Source organism: Trichosurus vulpecula, chromosome 1 (assembly GCF_011100635.1).
Source record: "Trichosurus vulpecula isolate mTriVul1 chromosome 1, mTriVul1.pri, whole genome shotgun sequence".
NCBI classification, from domain to species: domain Eukaryota; kingdom Metazoa; phylum Chordata; class Mammalia; order Diprotodontia; family Phalangeridae; genus Trichosurus; species Trichosurus vulpecula.
Genome location: NC_050573.1, coordinates 517,930,660 through 517,952,323, shown reverse-complemented (window position 1 = coordinate 517,952,323; position 21,664 = coordinate 517,930,660). Strand labels below are relative to the sequence as shown.

The following is a 21,664-nucleotide window of genomic DNA, read 5'->3' as shown; positions in this document are numbered from 1 at the left end:
ACAGATTATGTGCCAGTATTTGTTACAAAAGATGAAGAAATAGAAAAATTCTATAAAAAGTCTGACAAGGTGCTCTGAGAACCATGGCACACCAAAATCTTGAATTAAAATTATAGGTAACCCAAAAAACAATGGAAAGATCCATAGTGAGTTAAGTAGGCAACAGAAGAATGCCAATAATGCCTTATTTGCAAGAAGTGGTATAAGAGCAATGAATGACATGGATAGTCAAAAAGGGGGTAAGTTATAAATGCTATAAGAGTGGAATTCAGCAGCCTAGGGGCTATATTTGTGTGCCATTTAGAACCTGAGAAAGGCTTCTGAAATGTTGGATGGATATTCTGTGAAGACTTTATAGACGGACTGGGACAAGAACCACATAACATTATGCTGTGTGAAGGGGGTTGTGCTCTGCCCCAGCAGAAGGAGAATACATATGCGAATGAGTTTCATTGGTTCATAGGATTTAGTTCCAGAAGAAACCTTAGAAATATAACTAGGTCCTAATTGGTGTGAAAAATAAATCCTTGAAGTGGTTGCATTTATTTGAATTTACACTATTGGAAGTTATAATTATGCAAAATATGTTAATTGGTTCCAGACCAATGGAAATATGCAGTGTGAATTTGAATAATATGTCCACTTGGGGGGGGTTCATTGTGGGGTTCCATTATTTGGAACCTAATTGTAGTCTAATAGTTCAACCTCTTCATTTTACAAGTGAAGACAGTGACTGTTCTAAGATCATATAGGGAATGAAGTAGGGAACCCAGCGTTTAAACCCAGGCTCCTGACTCCAAACACAGAGCTCTCTCCATGACACTATGTTTCCTTTATTCATCTAAATTATCTGGGTGTTAATTTCCTCAATTTTACTCCCATTTCCTGACATTCATTCGAATTACCTCCTGATTTCCTTTGTGCTTATTTTCTTTTCACTTTCTCCCCCTCCTCCAATTCTCTTTCATTTAATTGAAGGAACCTGTTTTGACATAATATGGACCAGAGTATGTTCTTGTTATTTTAGTATATTGAAATAGTTTTGATGACAGCTGGATCTCCTAGAAACAAAGGTCAGAGCATAATTGCTACCACCATTAAGTATTCATTTACTTTAAGTCACATATAGCATCCATGCTTCTAGCCCAGTTGGAAGCAAGGTAGCTGTGTATAGTGCTTTCCCCTTCTCTCTTTTTTTTAAATATCCCCAGAACAGAGCACAGTGCCTGGTGGAGAGAAGGCACTTGATAAATGCTGGTTGATTGATTCATATCTCACCCACCCCAATCCAAAATTTATGTCCAAATGATTTCCTGTTTTAAGGAAAGAGTGTCAGTGAATCAGTTTAAAAAATAGACAATAGAGAGCAGAAGGAAGTTCTGAACGAGACACAGAAAAACTGGACAGAATTGGAACTGCCATGTTAAATTTTAAATACTGTATCCCTACCTCTGCAGTTGGACACAGTGTAGATCCAAGATTTTGTAAGTGGTCCACTTTTTCTGGTTTTCCTTTTTTATGGGGAGATGTTCATGTTTGTTGATATTTCTCAAGTTTATAAGAATAAAAAAGAAAATTTAAAAAAACAGAGGTGATGTGACACTTTGGTAAGAGCTTGATTTTTATATAAATTTTTTATCAGTTTATCGTTAGGATTATAGATGCTAGAACTCGAAGAGACCTCAGAGGCCAGTTAGTCCAATCCTCTGCTTTTACAGATGAGGTTACTGAGGCTCAGGGTTAACTCAATTTCTCAAGATCAAAAAGGTGGTAAACATCAGAGGCTGGATGTTCGCCGAAGTAACTCTTGTAAGACTGTAAGTTGTAAAGGAGGTGCTGACCTATATTGGTAGAAGTAGTTTCCTCATTTACCAAAGATAACCCATAGTTCTCAGACCCATTGGTAAATTAGGGGGATATCTATGCCAAGCATACTTCCCTGGTGGAATGGGAGGATGAGAACAATTTGTTCCAATGGCCATGGAGGTGGCTGAAGCAGGCACTGTGGAGCGCTTAGAGATTGGTTAGGCATCAAAGATGCCAAGGTCATCCACTGCATCCTGGGCCATTGCCAGCTGTATTGACTTTTGTCTTGCCACTGGACTTCAATGATTCTGGAAGAGAGAGTGAGGCTGAGGACTGTGTGCGGCTCTGCCTCACTTAAATCCAGTTCACATACGAGTCAAGATGTTACCTGTGGTGTCCTTGGTCCTATTTGAAGATGAAGGACAAAAAACAATACCAAAGAAATCACATGGCTGTTTTCTGTCTATATCTTCTGACTTCAGAGTCAGTGGTTTTCCACTGTACCATGCGGTTCTCCCTCAGGTGCAAAGATAAATGACAGCCATCATTCCCATTTAGATAAAAGCAATATTTTGATTTTTTTTTCCCAAACTGAGAAACTCTAAATTGCATTTTGAACTGTACATCATATTTCCCTATGAAAATGCCTGTGTTTCCAAGTCTCATCCATGTGATTTTTTTTCTTTTTATATTACTTAGTATCATGGTTAGAGCTGGATAAGACCTCAGAGGTCTGGAGATGAAAGGTGTCATATTTCTCTTTCTTGATGCTCCTTGTTTCCTTTGTACCTTGAAGCCTGACTCTTTGGAACAAGCCATGATGGATGCTTTGGTGATGGATCGGGTAGATTTTGTGAAGCTCTTAATAGAATATGGAGTGAACCTGCACCGCTTTCTCACTATCTCCAGGCTAGAAGAGCTCTACAATACAGTGAGTATTGCAACTGATTTCATCTGCCTTAGGATCCAAACACCCTGTTCTGGGACCCATAGTTAATACTTCAGAAGATATATAGGAATTAAATTAGGATGGTTTGTTGAAAGATAGAATTTTGTGTGTAAGGTGAAAACTGAGTAGAAAATTCAGTTTTCCACAGTGGTAGATTTTTTATTTACTCATTTTTTACTTTGACAAATGAGCTTGAATAAAATATTTGGCTAAGAATAGTGGTGCACAGCTGCAATCCCTGTTACTTGGAGAATGAGGCTGGTGGGTTGCTTGAGCTCTGGAGTACTGTAGGCAATAAGGTTAAGCTGGCCTGGTGTCCATACTGTTTGACATTGATGTGGTGAGGCCCTGGGAGCTGGGAGGCTACTAGATTACCTAAGGAGGGGGTGAACTGGCCCAACTTGGAAACAGAGCAGGTTCACATTAGAAGGACCAGAGGTGTCATTACATAATAATTTTCTAGGTCCTTTGAGATATTCTTAAATTTCATTCCTTTTTTAAACTTGCATTATAGTCAGCAGTGAGATCATCCCAACGGTGGCCACTGCACTTCTGGCCTGTGTGAGATAGGAAGACTAAGTCTGAAAGAAGAAAAGAAAAGAAAATATTTGCATTATGTTCTCTTTGTGTTGAAATGAACCATTAGGTGACTAAAATAAATTTATTACTAGTAACACTTTAAGATCTTGTATTACTTCTGTACTGAACATTCTACTGCTCCTTGACCAAACCTGCTACTCTTTGTCTACTCAACTGGCCTCTAAATAAGCCATGTGTGTTGTCCTGCTCTGAAACTTCGCTTGTGTCATTCTTTTAGATTGGAATGGCCATGCCATTCCTTTGAGTTAATCAAAATCCTTCCTTTCTTTCAAAGCACAGTTTTAAGTTGCATCTCTTCCATGAAGTTTTTTTCTGACCCCCCCGATGCCTCAGTGCTCTGAAATCCTCTGAATTCTGAACTCCTGCTTATGAGCTATCCCCATCCTGTAACATATACTCTCTTGAATTTTAAAGTTTTATTATTTTCTTTTGAGACGTCTCCCTATTTCACCCCAGCTGGAAGTGCTGCCTTCACTCACAGCCCCATCCCACTGATGATTGGAATGGAATCTTTGTCCAGCTGTATTTCTGACCTGGACTCCTTAATTCCCTTTTTGGGGGCTCCCCACAATGGTACTGGACTTATTTGGATATTCTGATTGGCTTAGTTCATTGCCAGTCAGAATTCTGAGCTCATAGGATCCATGGCCTTCTAGTAGCAGAGATTACAGGTGTGGGCCACTGCACCCAACTTTTTTTTTCTTTAAATTTAGGCTGTTAAGTGGCACAGTGGATAGAGTGCTGGATTTGGAGTCAAGAATACTTGTATACATTCTAGCTGTGTGACCTTGGAAAAGTCACTTAATCTCACAGCCTCTGTTTCCTTGTCAGTAAAATGAGGATAATAATAGCACCTACCTGACAGGGTTAATGTGAGGCTTAAATGAGAGAATGTATGTAAAGTACTTTGCCAATCTGAAAGTGCTCTATAAATGCAAGCTATTATGTATGTATGTATGTAGATTACACACAAATTAAGGACAATGTGGATCTGATATTATGTGCTCTTTTCTCTCTCTCAGAACCTAGCTCATAACAATGTCCTTCACCGATAGGAAATCAATGAATATTTATTTACTGCTTAATTTATGTATTCAGATAAGCTATGTGAAGAAATTAATACGATGAAGGGTAATAACATATTAAGCAGAACTGTTCTCTCTTCTAATATGTGATTAGTTTCTAATTTTTGATATATTATTCTTGCTTTAAAATGATTATTTAATGTAATTATCTCAGTACTTAGGAAGCATAGACAATAGAATCATCAATTTTAAGTAAAGGCCACTGAGAGTGTTTAATATCGTCACGTGTGATTTTCCATTATGATAACATATTTTTCCTTATTGCATGTTAATTTAAAGCATACTGATTTGTAATTCTTATTCATCATTACAGAAACAAGGACCAAACAACATGCTCTTGCATCATCTTGTTCATGATGTTAAACAGGTAACCAGATGTTCTCCAAGGCCTGAGAAATGCAGAAAATTTCTTAGTATGATGCAGGGTTCACAAGCTTTAGAGCTGGAAAAGATCTTAGAGTTCTGGTCCTACTCACTCATGTGACTGATGAAGAAACAGTTCTGGGGAGAGAGGTTTGATGCTTGGCCAAGGGCTAGGGTTTAACCCCTAGGCCCCCTCAGATCTAGCATACTTGCTAACATACCATGGTGGCAGTCATCAGTAAATGCAAAGTTATGTACGCTTTGTACAAATTATTTTATATATGGAATTTTTGTTGTTTTTTTAAAGGGACTTTGGAAAAAAAGACGTAGAGACAATTGAACTAAATTTGTTTTCGTCCATTTACTTTTTAATCATTGAACCCATTATTTGCTTACTCTTTATTGCTTTTATGAATTTTTAGCACCCATTTCCTTCCTTTGTACTCTGAACTTCTAGTTTTATTTACAATGGCAAAGTAGGAGTGCCTTTCCAAATATGTAATTATTATCCTTCTTTTTTAATAGCTCATTGTTTAATACTCTCCCCTTCCCATCCCCCATCTCTTGCTCTATGAAAATTATCTTTCTGAGATCAAATATATTGATGGGAAGCTCTGCTAGATTTTTTTTTGTGCTTCATGGTGAAAAGAATTTGTAAAGGATTACAGTTTGGAGAAGCACTGGACAAAAGGGGTGTTGGTACTATACATATTTGCTTATAGGCACTTTCTTTGTCTCTGTTATGTTGCAATGGTGTTTATTCAATTCTTCCATTAAGTATACTAGATTTTTGTTATGTGACATACCACAGAAATGAATAAAGTAGGTGAGTAATGTTTAAGGCTGTCAGGGGAGAAAAACATTATCTTTTGTTCCGAGTACACAAAGGTAAAAAGACAGTGAGAAAAGATCAATGAAAACTTTTTATATTCTTTCAGTCATAGTGCATCACAAAAGTAGATTGCCTTATGTCTTATTCAAATTAGGTGGATTTTATTCAGAATATGTTCATTTCCGTGGCCACGTTCAGATCTCCGTGTCATTTTTTTCCTATTTTATTAAAGATAAATGACAACTTGAAAGTGGAAATTTTTAAATTCAGTACTGCCACAGCAAATAAACTGAATCATTCAGTATTAGGCTTAGTGATGAGATTTATTGGAAAAATAGATTAATTTCTCAAGTAAGTACTTGGATAATTTGTTGACTGGTATGAATTTTCTCTTATCAGCGAAGTACCCCTGTTTGTCACAGGTTTATATACCTTATCGAAGGACTTTTCAAGAATTTTAAGCAGCTATTTCAAACTACAAAGTTACCATGTTAAAATTTCTAATCAAGGACAAGATGTTGGTGTAACAGAAAGAGAAAAGAAGAAAAAGATATATTTTTGATAGTATATTGAGAATAATTAGCAATATGTAGCTTCAATATGGACTCCAGTATGAAATAAAGGTGTGGCAAATTGCAAATTAATTAGCAAGCATTTTTAAAGCACTTGCTATGTGCCAGCCACCATGCCAAATGCTGGAGATACAAGTGACCATTGAAACAAACTACTGTACTATTGAAAAAGAGGCATAATTGTGTCTAGCTGCATAACGGATATTGTTGGTGTCATCTGACACCTTTCAGTATGTGTGAGCCTGAGCCATTAATTTTGTCAGTTGCTGATGGTCCAGTTATTTCAGCTATAGAATTAAAGCCTTCACATTAATTTACTTATAAGTTTGAGACTCCAATGCTTTTCTCTGTGTTTCTATGGTACAGTAGGGAAATATCAAACCCCAATATGCATTAGCTTTCTTGTTTTACTTTCTTCACATTTCTTTATTTCAGAGATTTCAGAACATATATTTATTTACTTCTCTTTTTTGTTCTGGGCTAAAATCTATTGCCATCTCAGTCAAAGGAGCCAAGCACCATTGTACAATTTTAACTATCATTCGCTCTGTACTCTAGACAGTAAAGATTTTACGTATAGAGTATGAGTCTTGTTTGATGGTGGAATCAAAGGGCCCCAAAACAGGATTGTAAATCTCACTGATTATCTTCATGAAATTTTGCCACTTGCTTCCTATTATGTTTTGCCTACTTCCTTATGGTATTGGATAATCCCCAAATTCATCAGAACTGATCATCTAATTCTATCTAGTGAGTGAAACACCCACTGGTTAAAAAAAAAAAGACTTGTTACACCAGAAAACAGAGGATTTGCTGCAATAAATGGATATGATTGAACCCTATGGATTATTCTAGATTATTTTTTTCACTAGTCATTGGAGCCAGAAACCAATGAAAGTTATCAGAATGAGACTGATTCGGTGTTCTAAACAAGAAAAGCATTGCATTCTACAATGACCAAAAGAATGATTTCCTAGTTTTTTATGCACAAAAATATTTGTAGCAGCTTTTTTTTTAATGGCAACTATGGGGATCCCCATCAATTGGGTAATGGCTAAACAAATTATCGTATATAAATATAGTGATATATTATTGTGCTCTGAGAAACAGCAAAGGAGACAAATTTAGAGAAACCTAGGAGGACTTGTGTGTACTGATGCAGAGTGAAATCTAGGGGCTGATACTTGAATTTCAACATTCACAATTTAATCATGATAGCAAAGGTGTCCCCAAAAACTTTGCTAGGAGTGAATACATACATATATATGTCCTTGCCTGTCTTAACAAGCAATATTCAATACATATTCAGGTTACTTGACCAATGCACAATCTATCCTAAAGGTGATAGAATATAATAGCTTGATTGCTGCAGTTCATTTGGTTATAACACAATAGAAGAGAGGAGATAATATCAAGAGAGTGAAGTGAGGGAGAACATATATTGATGTGCTTTAACCTTTGCTTTATAGAACAATCTTCCTTCAGACTATAGAATCACGTTGATTGATATTGGATTGGTGATAGAGTGCCTAATTGGTGGAGCATATCGGAGCAGCTACACAAGGAAGACTTTCAGAGCCCTTTACAATAACATCTACAGGAAACATAAGGTAATGTCACTGAAGTGAATCTGAGTAATGCCTCTATCATTGCCTTTGGTGACACTGCCCATAAATAAAATCAATGGCCTTGGAGGCCACTGAGTTCAACTCGCTCGTTTTATAGATGAAGACACTGAGGTCTGGCCAAGGAAGTTAAGTGACTTTCTCAATGTTCAAAGGTCGTGTCAGAAGTAGACTATGAACTGAATCCTTTGGATTCCAGGATCAGGACATTTTCCATTATGTCATACTGCTTTTTCATGTTGAAAATTCTTCTGACTCACCTTTTAGTTCTTCTATCTTCTTGACTCCTGTGACTTCTGTCCCCACTTTGTCTCAGCAATCTACAGGCGTGGTTATCATCCAAAACTCTTCCACCTCCCAGATTGTCAATTCTGAAATCCCCTCCCTTATCACAATCTATCCCTAGCCCATTGCCTTACTACTCCAGAAACCAAAATTCATCTTCATTGGACTTTTATTCCCGTCATCCCTTCCTAGTTTATCAGTGTGCTTCTGACTTCGCTTCCCTCCTCATACTCTCCCCTATAGTAAGAAATTTTAATAGTACAAAGTCCTCTTCTTTTAAATCCCTGGTTCTCTGGCTGCCCCTGTTTGTATTCTTGTTGTTGTTCAGTTGTTTCAGTCATATGTGATTCTTCAGGATCTCTTTTGGAGTTTTCTTGGCAAAGATACTGGAATGGTTAGGCATTTTCTTCTCCATCTCATTTTACAGGTGAGAAAACCAAGGTAAACAGGGTTCAATGATTTGCTCAGGGTCACGCAGCTAGTAAGTGTCTGAGACCAGATTTGAACTCAGGTTTTCCTGACTCCGAGCCTGGCACACTATCCACTGCACCACCTCAAATATAGGTCATTGCCAAAGTGTCATTGCCAAGCTGTCAAGGAATACTGCTTGAAGCACCTTTGCTAGATGAAAACCTTCAGTGCTGAATGAAATTTTAAAAATTAATCAGTAATTCCCTTTCACATCCCTCATAGCAGTTGTTCCAGACTTTTTCCTCACTCCTTGAGGCCCCCCGTTCCTTCTTGCTTTTTCCTCAGATACTTTTATGTCTTGTTTTAATAAGAAGATTGAAGCTGTCTGTTATAAGATCTCCCTCCTCATTTCTCTCCCAACATACACCTCTATCTTCATCTATCCTCTTCTCAGTCTCCATTCATCTGGTCTCAGAACATTAGGTGGTTTTCCACTTTGTCGAGGCTAACCCCGTCCTTCATTACCTTCATCTCATCTTCTCTCACCTCTTTTGAAAGTCTGCCTCATTAATCATTCCCCTTAATTCTCTTCTCTCCATCTTTGCTTCTCTTCCTCTTTCTCTGTCTTTGTCTATCTCTATCTCTTGCTCTCTCATCTGGCTCCTTCCCCTATGTTTATTAACACACACAAGTCTCTCTGCGTAAAACATGTTTTTCTCAATTCCTCCCAAGTTATCATTCTGTTTCTCTCTTCCCCTTCATTATTAAACTTCCAGGAGAAGTATTCTACATTATTGCCACTTACATTTGACTTACTCTTTCACCACCCCCCAGCAGTCATTAAAAGAAAACAAAACAAAAGCTATTACCTGGAGTTTGCTAGGAGCACTTTTATGGAATAAAGAGAACCTTGGTCATGGTGTGAGCCTTAGGGGAGTTAGCCCTGTAGGATCTTTCCAGCTCATTAAGGGATAGAGATTGTTAGAGGAAAGTGATGGTTGATATATATTTCTATTCATGCCTGTGCCTTCCAGGGCAAGTTCACCTATGTCTCTGCTGTAGACATTGGGGATCTAGTCAGAACTGGAACTGAGATGTGGTTGTACTTATTGCTATCACTAAACTAACAGCAAAACTTAAGAGTCAGGGAATAATAAGTTTGGAAAAAACCCTAGAGATCATCTAATTCAGATTCCTCATTTTACATAAGGAGAAAAGGAGGAGAGACTTGCTCAAGGTAATACCAGAGTTAGGACTAGATCCCAGATGGTCCTTCAAAGATCTCAGATCTTGTCTATGATAATCCTCCCAATGCATTACGCTTGGACCCCCAATTGGCAGATTGGCCCCATGAGAGAACATCATGGATTTGGGATGGGAAGCACTTCAGTGAGTCTAATCCCTTCATTTAAAAGATGAATAACTGAGGCCCAGAGAGATTAAATAACTCATCCAGTGTCCCACACTAGCAGGCATGACAGAAAGGATCAGAACTTGAGTCACTTAGCCTCACTTTTTCTCATTTGCAAAATAAGGGGATTGGACTAACTGGCCTCCACCTGTGATCATAAGACTTTTTACTGGGTACTCCTGCTATGCAATGCTAAAGGCCACTGAAATTGCTTATGTTAAATTTATCATGCAGTCAAAGAATGTGGATTTCCATGAATAGTACAAGCATGTAGTCACTGAACTGTGTAAACTACATTGTATTATCCTTTTCTTCCTTGATCCATAATACTCTTATGTCTAATTTTTAAAAAAATACGAAGCATGTAAGTTTCATGAAAATGAAACAAAATAAGCCATGGGTAAATGATTTAGAATGCTAAATATTTTTTATTATGCCTACTTTTACACCATTTTGTTTTAGGTTTTCTAATTAATTAAAAATGAAACAAAACAACTCCCAACCCTCGCATATGGAAGCTGAATGATGTTGCCACAGGGTCCCTGCACCTGGATTTCAGTGGCGATGCTGTATAACCCCTGGAGGAACATTCTAACTTAACCTTGAAGTTGCTTGTGTACAGGATTTTTCTCTTATCAGAACTTTGAATCTTGATGACATTTTCTGAAATTGTTCCAGCTATGGAACTTCCATTGATGTTAATGCGAATTTCCACATTGAGAGTAAGCCTAGAATACGTAAGAGGGCATAGGAGTGGAATTGTTTGCTGAGATTTTAAAGAAAGAATATTGTGCTTTCTTAAGAAGTGGATAATGTTTTGTTCTGCCAGGTACATTCAGCTCTGGGGAGATTCAATATTAATCATGGATGAGAAAGTGAGTCTATCACTGTTTTGCAGGATAGAACTTCATCTAGGTAGAATTCAGTTTCTAGGGTAATCCAGAAATGAAATACTTATTGTCAATAATTTCATCTCAGCCTTTTCCTTGTTTTGTCTTTTCAAACAACGACAACCACCACCACCGACTAACTGGGATAATTAGAGAGTGGGCGGCTTCGTTCAGAACTTTTCTCATCCTTCCCTTCACCGGATCAGTCATCCAGGAAGCCAGGTTGGATCTGCTGAAAATACTTTGCATTCCCAGTTCATTAGAACAGCACAACCTTATAAAGCCAAGGTGGTATCTTTAAAAATATACATATTTATATATTTTGTTTTTATGTCACCTATATTTACTACTTGTATCCCAGCTTCATTTCCTCCCAAAGTGTTATCTTTTGTAATTAAGAAAGACAAAAAATAGTTCTACAAAATCAGTCAACAAGTATATATTAAGCAGTACCTGTGTGCCAGGGATTATGCTAAGAGCTGCGGGTTCAAAGGCAAAAACACAGTCCCTTCCCTCAAGCAGCTCACATTGCAATGAAGGCGATAACAAGGAAACAGCTATCAACCTATATCCATATCTTTATCTATATTTATATTTGTGTATCTGTAGTAGATAGTAAGTAATCTCAGAAGGAAGGAATTTGCTGTAGGGTGTCGGAGGAGAGAGAGGGAAAGGCCTCCTGCAGAAGGTGGGATTTGAAATGATTCTTGAAGGAAGCCAGGGAATATAGTAGACAGAGGGTATTCCAGGCATGGGAAAAAGTGTCGTGTCAGAAACAACAAGGAAGCAGGTGTTGCTGGATTGCAAAGTATGTAGAGGGGAGTGGGATACAAGAAGACTGGAAAAATAGGAAGGGCTGAGGTTTTGAAGTATATTAAATGCCCAACTTCAAACATTTTTATTTGACTCTCAAGGTAACAGGAGCCATTGGACTTTACTGAGTAGAGGAGTGACAAGATCAGGCTTATGCCTTAAAAAAGTCAATCAATAAACATTTATTAGGCATCAATTATGTACCAGGCACTGTGCCAAGGATACAAAAGGAGGTACCAGACAGTTTCTGCCCTCAAGGTGGGGATGGGGGAGGACAACAAGTTTTTTGCTCACAAGCAGATTTTGTTCAGGAAATTCTAAATTGCCATATGTTCCAATTTTCAAATTCAGAATAAAAGGAAGTTAGGTCTGTCCATAAGTTTTGCATGTAATTGTGATATTCCTAACGTGCAAGTGATTCCTTTCCTCACTAAACTCCAGTCATTTCCTCTTGCCTCTAGAACCACACATGGACTCCTTTCTTTGGCATTTAAAGCCCTTCTCAATCTGGCTCCAGCCTACCTTTCCCCATGGCATTACTCAGCTCTTCCTTTCCTGGCTTCACATGCTCTCTGATGGTACAGCCAAATGGGCTTCCCTGATGTCCCTCACACGTGGTATTTCATTTCTTATCTTAGTTCCTTAGAACTTGGAATGCACTGTCTCCTTACCTCCTCCTCTTAGAATCCTTAGCTTCCCTCAAAGTTTAACTCAATTGTCATCTAAACGAGGCCTTTCTCAACCATCCCAGAAATCCCAGCTCATATACCCCATTTATTTGGCAAATGTTTTATGTCTACGTATTGTCTTCCTGATGGAAAGTAATAGAAAGTAATAGTTCAAAGAATGCTTCATTTTTGGGTTTGTTTCTCCAGAATCTAGCAAGCCCTTGGCACAGAGCTGGAATTTAATAAATGCTTATAGATTAATTGATTAATTGATGCACAATTCAGAAGCTATATTGTGCTTTTTTCCTAACTTTAACGGTAAGGAAAGTCTTGTTGGTGCCAATAGAAACATAACCTTTCTCATCATTGTCTTTATATACTTTGCATACTTTTTCCTTCTCCACCTTATTTCCTCCTACCTCTCTTATGGTTGGAGAGTGACTCAAGGAGGAAGCCCATGAACTAATCCTTAAAAAAACCCAACAAAAACAAAACAAAACAAAACAAAACAAAACACAAAATCCCCTGAGGTTTTTAGTCATAGTCAGCCTAGGATAACCTTCTCTTCAAAGGCGGTTGAGGAGAGAGTCCCTCTTCTTACCCATAAACCTTAGGGTTTGACTTATTGTCCTCTTCAAGCCTTCACTGGATGTTAATTTTTAACTTGATTTGTCCCTCGTGAAAGTGTTGTGGGCAAGAAGCATATGGAAAATGACCTGTTTTGGGCTAACACTGTCCTCATCAGTCCAACCTCTACCTCTAGGGGTCAATCCAGTTCTGAGATGTCATCTGTCTGTCTATCTATCCATTCATTTATCCATTTATCTATCTTCATTCATTTATCCATCCATCCATCCATCCATCCATCCATCCATCCATCCATCCATCCATCAATCCACCCATCCCTCTGTCTATCGATCTATCTATCTATCTATCTATCTATCTATCTCTCTATCTGTCTGTCTATCTATCATTTTGACTCTTAACCTTGAGCTGAAAGAACCTTTCATATTTCTGTGGTTAAAGATGCTTTTTGTTAAAAGTTACCTCTAGGGGGGAAAAGTCATTGCCTATCACTGTGGATTAATACAATTTCCATTGTGATGAAGGAAATAAAAGAAACTATTTAGAATTTCTGTCATAATTTCAACACTGGGGAATAAAGTGAAGTTGGTGTTGATCTTTAATGTCATTTATAAGGTTTTCTTTCTCAAGAAGCAATACAAAGACATTTTTCTGTATGTCCCAATAAAATTTCAGAGGGTAGAAAAGTATTTTGTGTTTTCTCAGTTTTCCTTGGTGTTTTGGCTGTTGAATACAGTCAAATCTTAGTTATTTGATGGTTGATGAGAGTTGGTCTAGTTTGAATATTATCCATTCCATCCTCCTTCCCACTTAGCACCTCTCCTCTACTCCTGCCTTTTTAATACATGAGAAAAATTTTCAGGGCCATATAAGGTGGTTTCAATAAAAGAAGTTTCAGTAACACTCCTAACATCATCATTGGAGACTTTACTATTCTTATTGACGGCCTCGTTTTCTCATCAGCCCCCAACTACTTAAAGAAACTACATTTAGATTGTTTCCCTGATCTGTATCCCCTAAATTAGGAAGAAGGCAGAATGTGAGCAGAGTAAGAGAACAGACAGGAAGCTCTGATTATTGTATTGGATATTTGTTAGCAACTTGGGTGAAGTTTTTATGGGGAAAATGTTGAAATTGTTGACTGAGATGGTGTTTGGAGACCAGGATTTTTACCTAAACTGTTGGTTAAGATGGTGTTTGGAGATCAGGATTTTTACCTAAACTGTTGGTTAAGATGGTGTTTGGAGACCAGGATTTTTACCTAAACTGTTGGTTAAGATAGTGTTTGGGGACTAGGATTTTTACCTTTGTAATATGATATATTTGCTTTGCTACCATGAATACTTGAAAATAGCATGGGTGAGTAGTGGATCTATTTCACATCCCAGTCTAGATATCAGAAAAATGGAACAGGCTGATTTACCAGATTTAAGTGGTGGTCATTACTTTCCTGAGGCACTACTGATGTGATGCTCTGCCTTTTTAGTTTGTCTTTACCAAACCCAGGAATATTATCAGTTCAGAGCTCTATACTACAAACATCCTGTGAATCTGATAGACAGCAACTCATTCACATTTTGCCTACCAACAGGACAAGTCACCAGGCCTTCATAAATCAAGAAAGAAGTCAAAGGAAGAGCAAAATTTACCAGAAGACTCAGACTCTGCTGGCTTTATTTACCCTTATAATGACTTGCTGGTTTGGGCAGTGTTGATGCAAAGACAGAAAATGGCCATGTTCTTCTGGCAGCATGGAGAGGAGGCTATGGTTAAGGCAGTGGTTGCTTGTAAACTGTACCGGGCAATGGCCCACGAAGCCGAGGAGAGCAACATACTGGATGGCACCTCAGAAGAGTTAAACAATTACTCCAAGTAAGAGATCTCTCTTCTCTTTATAGTAAACTTTAACAATATTTAGTACACTTTTTCTATCTTTCAGCTTCAAACTCCTACAATAAGCATTCATACTGTTATGTATTTTTTTTTTTTACCTTTTCTTTATCATCAGGGTCTTTAAATATCCCAAAGCAGTATGTTTTGGCTCATTTTACTCAATGAAGAGGCAATATGGTTTAGTGAAAAGAGTGCAGGATCTGGAGTCAGAATCTAGACTTTGCTACTAACTAGCTATGTGACTTAGCCTAGTCACTAAAAGTCTTTGGGCCTTAATTTTCTTATCTAATATTAGGATTCTAGGGCAGCTAGGTGGCGCAGTGAGTAGAGCACTGGCCCTGGAGTCAGGAGGACTTGAGTTCAAATATGACCTCAGACCCTTGACACACTTACTAGCTGTGTGATCTTGGGCAAGTCATTTAACCCTAATTGCCCTGCCTTCCCCCCTCCAAAAAAAGACCATTTAAAATTAGGGTTCTATATTACATGAGCTCTCCAAATCCCTTTAATTCAAAACAACTTTATAATTCCAAATTGAAGGCAATCATTCTTAATATGGGGTAACCATAGGTGTGAGAAAAATAAATATATTACATTCTACAAAAGGTTGGAGGAGAATCTTGGTGTGATGTGTAAAGGAAAAGATAAATTCCTTGTTTTATGATCCTTGTCTTCAAAACTTTAGGTTGCTATGATGAGGTAAAAAGGAGACCTGATGGAGGAAAAAACTATCCTTAGTGGAAACATATTTATTGTCTTGCTCAATGTGTGCTGAAAGTTTCTGAGATGGAAGAGCATCTGTGTACTAAGAACAATGGCATTTATAGATAAAAACACAAAATCCTTGGACTGAGGAGGTATACTAGCTCATGTCCCTACCTTCATGTGGGACCATAATAAACTATTTAAAAAAGATAATAATCTATTAAATTTTGAAATGGCTTAATGGAAAGTGATTCTACAACCTTCCTTTGTCATTTGTCTCAAGTACTTAGCAGTCTTTTTTTTGAGGTTGCTTTTCTTGGGTCTAATGTAGGTATCCTCACCCAAATGATTTCTCATGGACCTTTACTAGGTTGGTTATGGGGAAGGAGCTGCTACCAGTTCCCATTCCTGTGGGTCACATGTGCATTTCCCATTGTGGAAGAGAATAGAGTCCTAAACATCTCTCTATCTTTTCCTTTTTCTCACTCATGGCCTTGATCATCAGTCTCAGTGTTCAGAGAAATAAAAAAAAAAGCATATTCCTTTGAAAAGTTTAGGTAACCAAAGCTAAAACTACATTTCTTAAGCTATAGCTTAATTTTTTTCATTTTGTCCTGTATGGGTATGGAGAACGCTAGTCGTTGTCTCCCGTGTAATAATTTCTAAAGACTTTTAAATTTCTTTCTGCAAACTCTTTAAACCCAGTAAAATTGACCTTGAAGTCTTTGTGAGTCTAACTCATTTTAGGACTTTGATTCATGTTTTTCCATGTTATTGTGTAATAGAGAGTTTGGTCAGCTTGCTCTGGATATATTGGAAAAGGCATTTAAGCAGAATGAGAGAATGGCCATGAAGCTGCTGACCTATGAATTGAAAAACTGGAGTAACTCCACCTGCTTGAAACTGGCTGTGTCCGTGGGGCTACGATCTTTTGTTTCTCACTCTTGTACTCAGATGTTACTGACTGATATGTGGATGGGACGCCTGAAAATGACAAAAAATTCATCGTTAAAGGTAATCATTATAATAAGAGTTCTTATTATGCTACCTTAATTTTGTGTATTATTTACATCTTGCAAAGCATTTTCATGTATGTGATTTTGCTTGATGCTTATAGCAACCCCACAGTTGAAAGTGTTCCAGATGCTCTCCTGATTTCACAAGAAAGGAAACTGAGGCTCAAGAAGGGAGGGCAATTGGGGTTAAGTGACTTGTCCACGGTCACACAGCTAGTAACATGTGTCAAGTGTCTGAGGCCAAATTTGAACTCAGGTCCTCCTGACTCCAGGGCCGGTGTTCTACTCACTGCGCCATCTAGCTGCCCCAGGCTAAATATTCTGAATAAGATCACAGCTAATATAAGTAAGTAGTAAGTTAGACCTGATTTCAGTACATTTTTAAAAATTTTTCTGCCTCTTTCTGTACATTATTCAATCTGTTTCTTGGTTTTTCTCATGTCTAAAATGCCTATCCTATATTCCTCAAAGGGGTGTTTGAAGGTCAAAAGTTGCATGTAAAGTCACCATAAAAATGCATAATCACTGTGGATAAATGAAGTTCAAATGCTGGTTAGGGTTTTTTTTTTTTAATAGATTCTACCTTAATTTCGATCTCACTTTTTTGTTTGCTCATTTGTTTTTACCAACCTGTTAAGCCCTGCAGGAGGTAAACAACAGAAAACAAAATGAAGTTTGCAATATTTTCTACTCACTAATTATACTGTATTTTGCTCTGTATGAATATATTACATTGTCCAGAGCTTCACCTTTTCACCCTACTGATCATCTCCAACATCCAGCCCAGTGTAACTCAAGGCAATTACAGCCTAGAATTTTTAAGGGTAATTTAACCAAGTCTTAATTACAATTGGCCTTTAATTTTCTACCCTGGCCTTGAGCTTTATTGCATGGTTGAAATTAATAAACACATGTTATTGAGTTCAGTGAAAAAGGACAAATAGCAACTTTTATAATCAACACAACACTCTTTCCTCCCCTTCTTTTATTTTCTCTTTCCTTCCTGTTTCCCTAATTTCATCATCATTGTGGGATGGTTTACAAATTAAAATGATCTCATTTTATAGTCACAACAGTTCTGTGGGTTAGGTTCTCTTATCCGCATTTGATAGATGAGGAGGCTTAGTCTAAGATAAGTGACTTACCCTGGATCACACAGCCAAGCAAGCATGCAAGACAGGATTCATACCTGTGTTTCTCTAACCAAGTCTAATAACTCTTTCTTCCATGCCACCTGCTGCCTCAATGCAGGTCTGCCTCATCGTCTCTTTTTGTTGTTAGAAGCTGACAGTAAATGTCTTTCTCAGTGTCACACAGTGAGCCAGTGGTGTTAGTTTGGCACGATAACAATAATAATAGCTATAATTTATACAGTGCTTTTAGGTTTCAAATCACTTCATAAAATGTTAACTCATTTGATTCTCAAAACAATCCTGGGAGACAGGTGATATTACTACTCTCATGTTATAGGTGAGAAAATGGATACAGATAAAAATTAAGTGACTAGCCCAAGGTCACAGAGCTAGGAAGTATCAGAGACTGATTTTGAACTTAGATCTTTCTGACTTTACTCAGTCAACTAGCTGCTATATCATAGCTACAATTGTGGAGGCAGAGTAGGTGCACTGAACCATACTCTTTATTAGCCAGTATTTTAACTAGTCAAATACATAACTTACTTTCTAATTCATTAGTGGTTGGACTCTGTGTGTTGAGTCTGAGTTTGGAAAGAGCATTAAGTTATCTTGGGTAGTAAAATTCTTAGATGATGAGGACAAATTGCAGGAAGAGCTCAAAAATAAGCTTAATTATAAGAAAATAAAGGAAGATGCTTAGGAAAGAAATAATCCATATCCCCAGAGTCCAGTGGCAAGACAAAGGGCAAGGTGATTGGGGGGATGGCCCAGCATGTAGGGGATGACCTTGGCCTTTCTAAATTAAGGTCTTTTCCAGGGCTCAGTTTGTCTGAAGCCACACCCATTCAATGACTAGGGGCTAGGTAAGAACTGAGACAAAAGATGATCCAATTTACGATCCCAAAGATATCAGTCAGGGAGGGGAGGACTCTTAGAGTTTCTGACCCAAAGAGAAAACAATTGCTATTTACACTTATTCTAAGCCATCAGAACTAAACTGAGCCTCAGAGGCTTGGGCTGGGCCTATTTTTGACCATTCAGTGAAAGCCAGAATTATTGGGGTTTAGCTGAGAGGATAAGGAATGGTTTCTAGAAGAAGGTGGGGCTAGAGCTGAGATTTGACAGAAGTCCAGGAAACCCAGTGAGTGGGCTTAGCTTCCCAGGCCTGAGGGATAGCCACTGCAGAGGCACAGATAAGAAATGGGGTATTGTGTTTAAGGAAGTCCTTTAAACCCAAATCACCGGGAATGGGATCTTGACCTTTGTCTTGCCACTGGACTTCCCATGACTCTGGAAGAAAGAGTGAGGTTGATGTGACTTTCCCCAGCTCTGCCTCACTGAAATCCAATTCATTTGCAAGTCAAGACATCATGCTTGTGATGCCATTGATCCTTTTTGAGAATGAAGGATGAACGATAACCATATCAGTAATCCTATCATAGTGATAAGGTGAAAGGATCAGAACTAGTCCTGAAAAGTGGATTTTGGAGTTATTGTAGACTGTCCTCTGAAGACACTGGCCCAATGACCATTTGTGGCCTCAAAAGCCAACACAGCATCAGGAAGAGGATAAACAAAAACATGTAATCCTACTCTACATGAAACCATGGTGTGTCTATGGGGAGAATATTACACATTGTTCTATACTCTACATTAAAACAAAACAAAACAAAACAAAATAACAACTCTACTCTTGAAGTTAGCAGAATTAGAGAAATTCTTGCATGGAAAGTCAGACTGGAAAAACTAGCTTATTACTTGAAAGATGAAGGTTGAGAGCGAAGATTTGGCTATAAAACTAAGATTATCCTTCATTCAAAAGTATTTTGCATCTACTCTGTGGCTGTATATTATACTGGATATAAAGATACTTCTGAGTCAGGACACTCTGGGTTCAAGTCCCATCTCAGGTATATATTGCCCGTGTCAGCCTGTAAAGTTAAGTCATTTCACCTCCTAGTGCTCCAGGGAACTGTCTAAGACTATAGGTTGCAAGTCTGCATTGGGAGAAGAAGTTTCATTACTGAGAATTGCCTATGTCCTTGAAATTACAGGTCCTAGTCAGGAAAAAAATAATTCTAGGTCCTTAGGAGACAAAAAAAAAAAAAGTTGTCCCTGCCCTGAAGAAGCTTTTGGTTTGGTTTTTTTTTCCTCCACCAAATTCCAGAATAACTGTGGAAGTCTTTACCCTGAGTTTTGCTATATGCTGAATGATACAGCTTGAAAATAATAGTTTTTAGAAAGCTTTAGATAGATTCATGGGTAATATAATACTTAATGGATTTAGGTAGGTCAAGGGAGATAAAACCATGCCCTTCCTCAACAAATCCATTAGATTGTAGGCTCCTTGAGGGCAGTGACTGCCTTTTGCCTCTTTTTGTATCCCCAGTGCTTAGCACAGTGCCTGGCACATAGTAGCCACTTAATAAATATTGATTGATTGATTAATTGCACATATCCCATGGTGCTACTATCAGAAAAAACAATGATCTGGATGACATTTTGTACCATGCGTTCATAATGGTAAGCAATGTATTACCCTGGAAAGGGTAATGTGTTTGGAGTTTAAAGACTTTGGTTCCAGGCCAGGCCAGAGGGCATCTTTTTCTTTAATCTTGTCTCTCAGGCTTTGTGGGCACTTTGACCTTGAAGGAGAGAGACCAACAATACACAAGTCAAAGAGGCTCCTCAACTGGGCAGGTTTCAGAAATAATCTGGTTTTAGTTCTAAAGATGGAAATGACATTGATTTGGGGGATTTTCCAAACATTGTAAAGCTCATAAACAAAATAATACTATCTCATACAAGATGAAAAAGTCCATTTATTAGCAGTGTGATCTGGGACAAGTTATGTGGTCTTGATGAGCCCCAGCTTCCCCACCTGTAAGTCAGGGCTAACACTTGCACTACGTTACTTAGAGGGGGGCAGTTGTGTGTTTGTAAAATGGGAGGTGCCATAGAAAAGTGAGCTAATGATAACTAGCATTTATGTAGTGATTTAAGGTATGAAAAATACCTTACATAAATTCCTTCTTTTGATCCTTATATATCCCCATTTAATAGATGAGGCTCAGAAGGATTGTGACTTGTCCAGGGTCATATAAAACTAACATAACATAACTTGTACTCAGATCTTCTTGAACCAAATTCCAGTGCTCTAGCTACTATGCCACATAGCTATTTCTTTTGGTGTTGTATTAATTTTTCTGCTTTGTTTTCTTTTAAAGGTCATCATAAGTATACTTTTACCCCCCACCATATTGATGTTAGAATTCAAAAGCAAGGCAGAAATGTCACACGTTCCCCAGTCACAGGACTCTCAGTTTGCATGGTATAATGGTGACCAGACTTCCAGCAGTACCAAAGAAAATGGCTCAGCGGTAAGTTTGGGATGGAAGTGAATTGAATTCTCAATGTTGTTCTCCCTTCCCCTACCCCAACCCCCCAGGAAGCTCTATTTTATGACTTAATGTCCATCAGAATTCTATTAACCAAAACTTCTCAGCCTTGGCTGAGGGATTATTTATATTCACAATAATGATCCCAAGGCGTGACAAGAGGCTGAAATGCCTTTTAAATCTTGAGCTATAATGAACAAAACAGTATTTTTGTGTCTCCCGTCCTACTCCGGCCAGGATTCTAGTTAAAAATTTGTAGTTGTCTGGATATTGTATATATAATAATTGTTAATACAAATACTTATTAATCAGAAGGCTCCATGTTCTAGTCATGATAAAGAACTGAATGTTTTTCATGTCTAAGTAGTTAAGCCTGACTTTCCTTTTGCTGTGTGTCTGGCAGAAGGGATTGCTTTAACACTTCTGAGTAACCATTGGTGGGGAATCCCCATATTTCTGGACTAGTTGATTACACAATTGTAGATTCATACTTTTTGTTGGCATCTTCTCCATTTCACTCATCCAAATATCTGCATTTGTTTTAGTCTAGCAATACTGTTGGCCTTTCCCAGTCTTTGTTCCTATTAGTGTTTTCCCCTGGAGATTATCTCCAATGTAATT

The 21,664-nt window shown here is 37.9% G+C and overlaps 1 protein-coding gene across 1 annotated transcript in view; it reads left to right on the top strand.

The window, feature by feature from the left end:
• The window catches only part of TRPM6 (transient receptor potential cation channel subfamily M member 6), a 167,083-nt gene that overhangs the window by 61,997 nt on the left and 83,422 nt on the right, over nucleotides 1–21,664 (top strand). Inside the window, exons 13-19 of the mRNA XM_036748486.1 lie at nucleotides 2,603–2,737; nucleotides 4,754–4,807; nucleotides 7,677–7,817; nucleotides 10,983–11,117; nucleotides 14,487–14,767; nucleotides 16,279–16,507; nucleotides 20,873–21,025. Of these exons, the coding sequence (XP_036604381.1) occupies nucleotides 2,603–2,737; nucleotides 4,754–4,807; nucleotides 7,677–7,817; nucleotides 10,983–11,117; nucleotides 14,487–14,767; nucleotides 16,279–16,507; nucleotides 20,873–21,025 (1,128 nt within the window). The remainder of the gene's footprint in view (nucleotides 1–2,602; nucleotides 2,738–4,753; nucleotides 4,808–7,676; nucleotides 7,818–10,982; nucleotides 11,118–14,486; nucleotides 14,768–16,278; nucleotides 16,508–20,872; nucleotides 21,026–21,664) is intronic.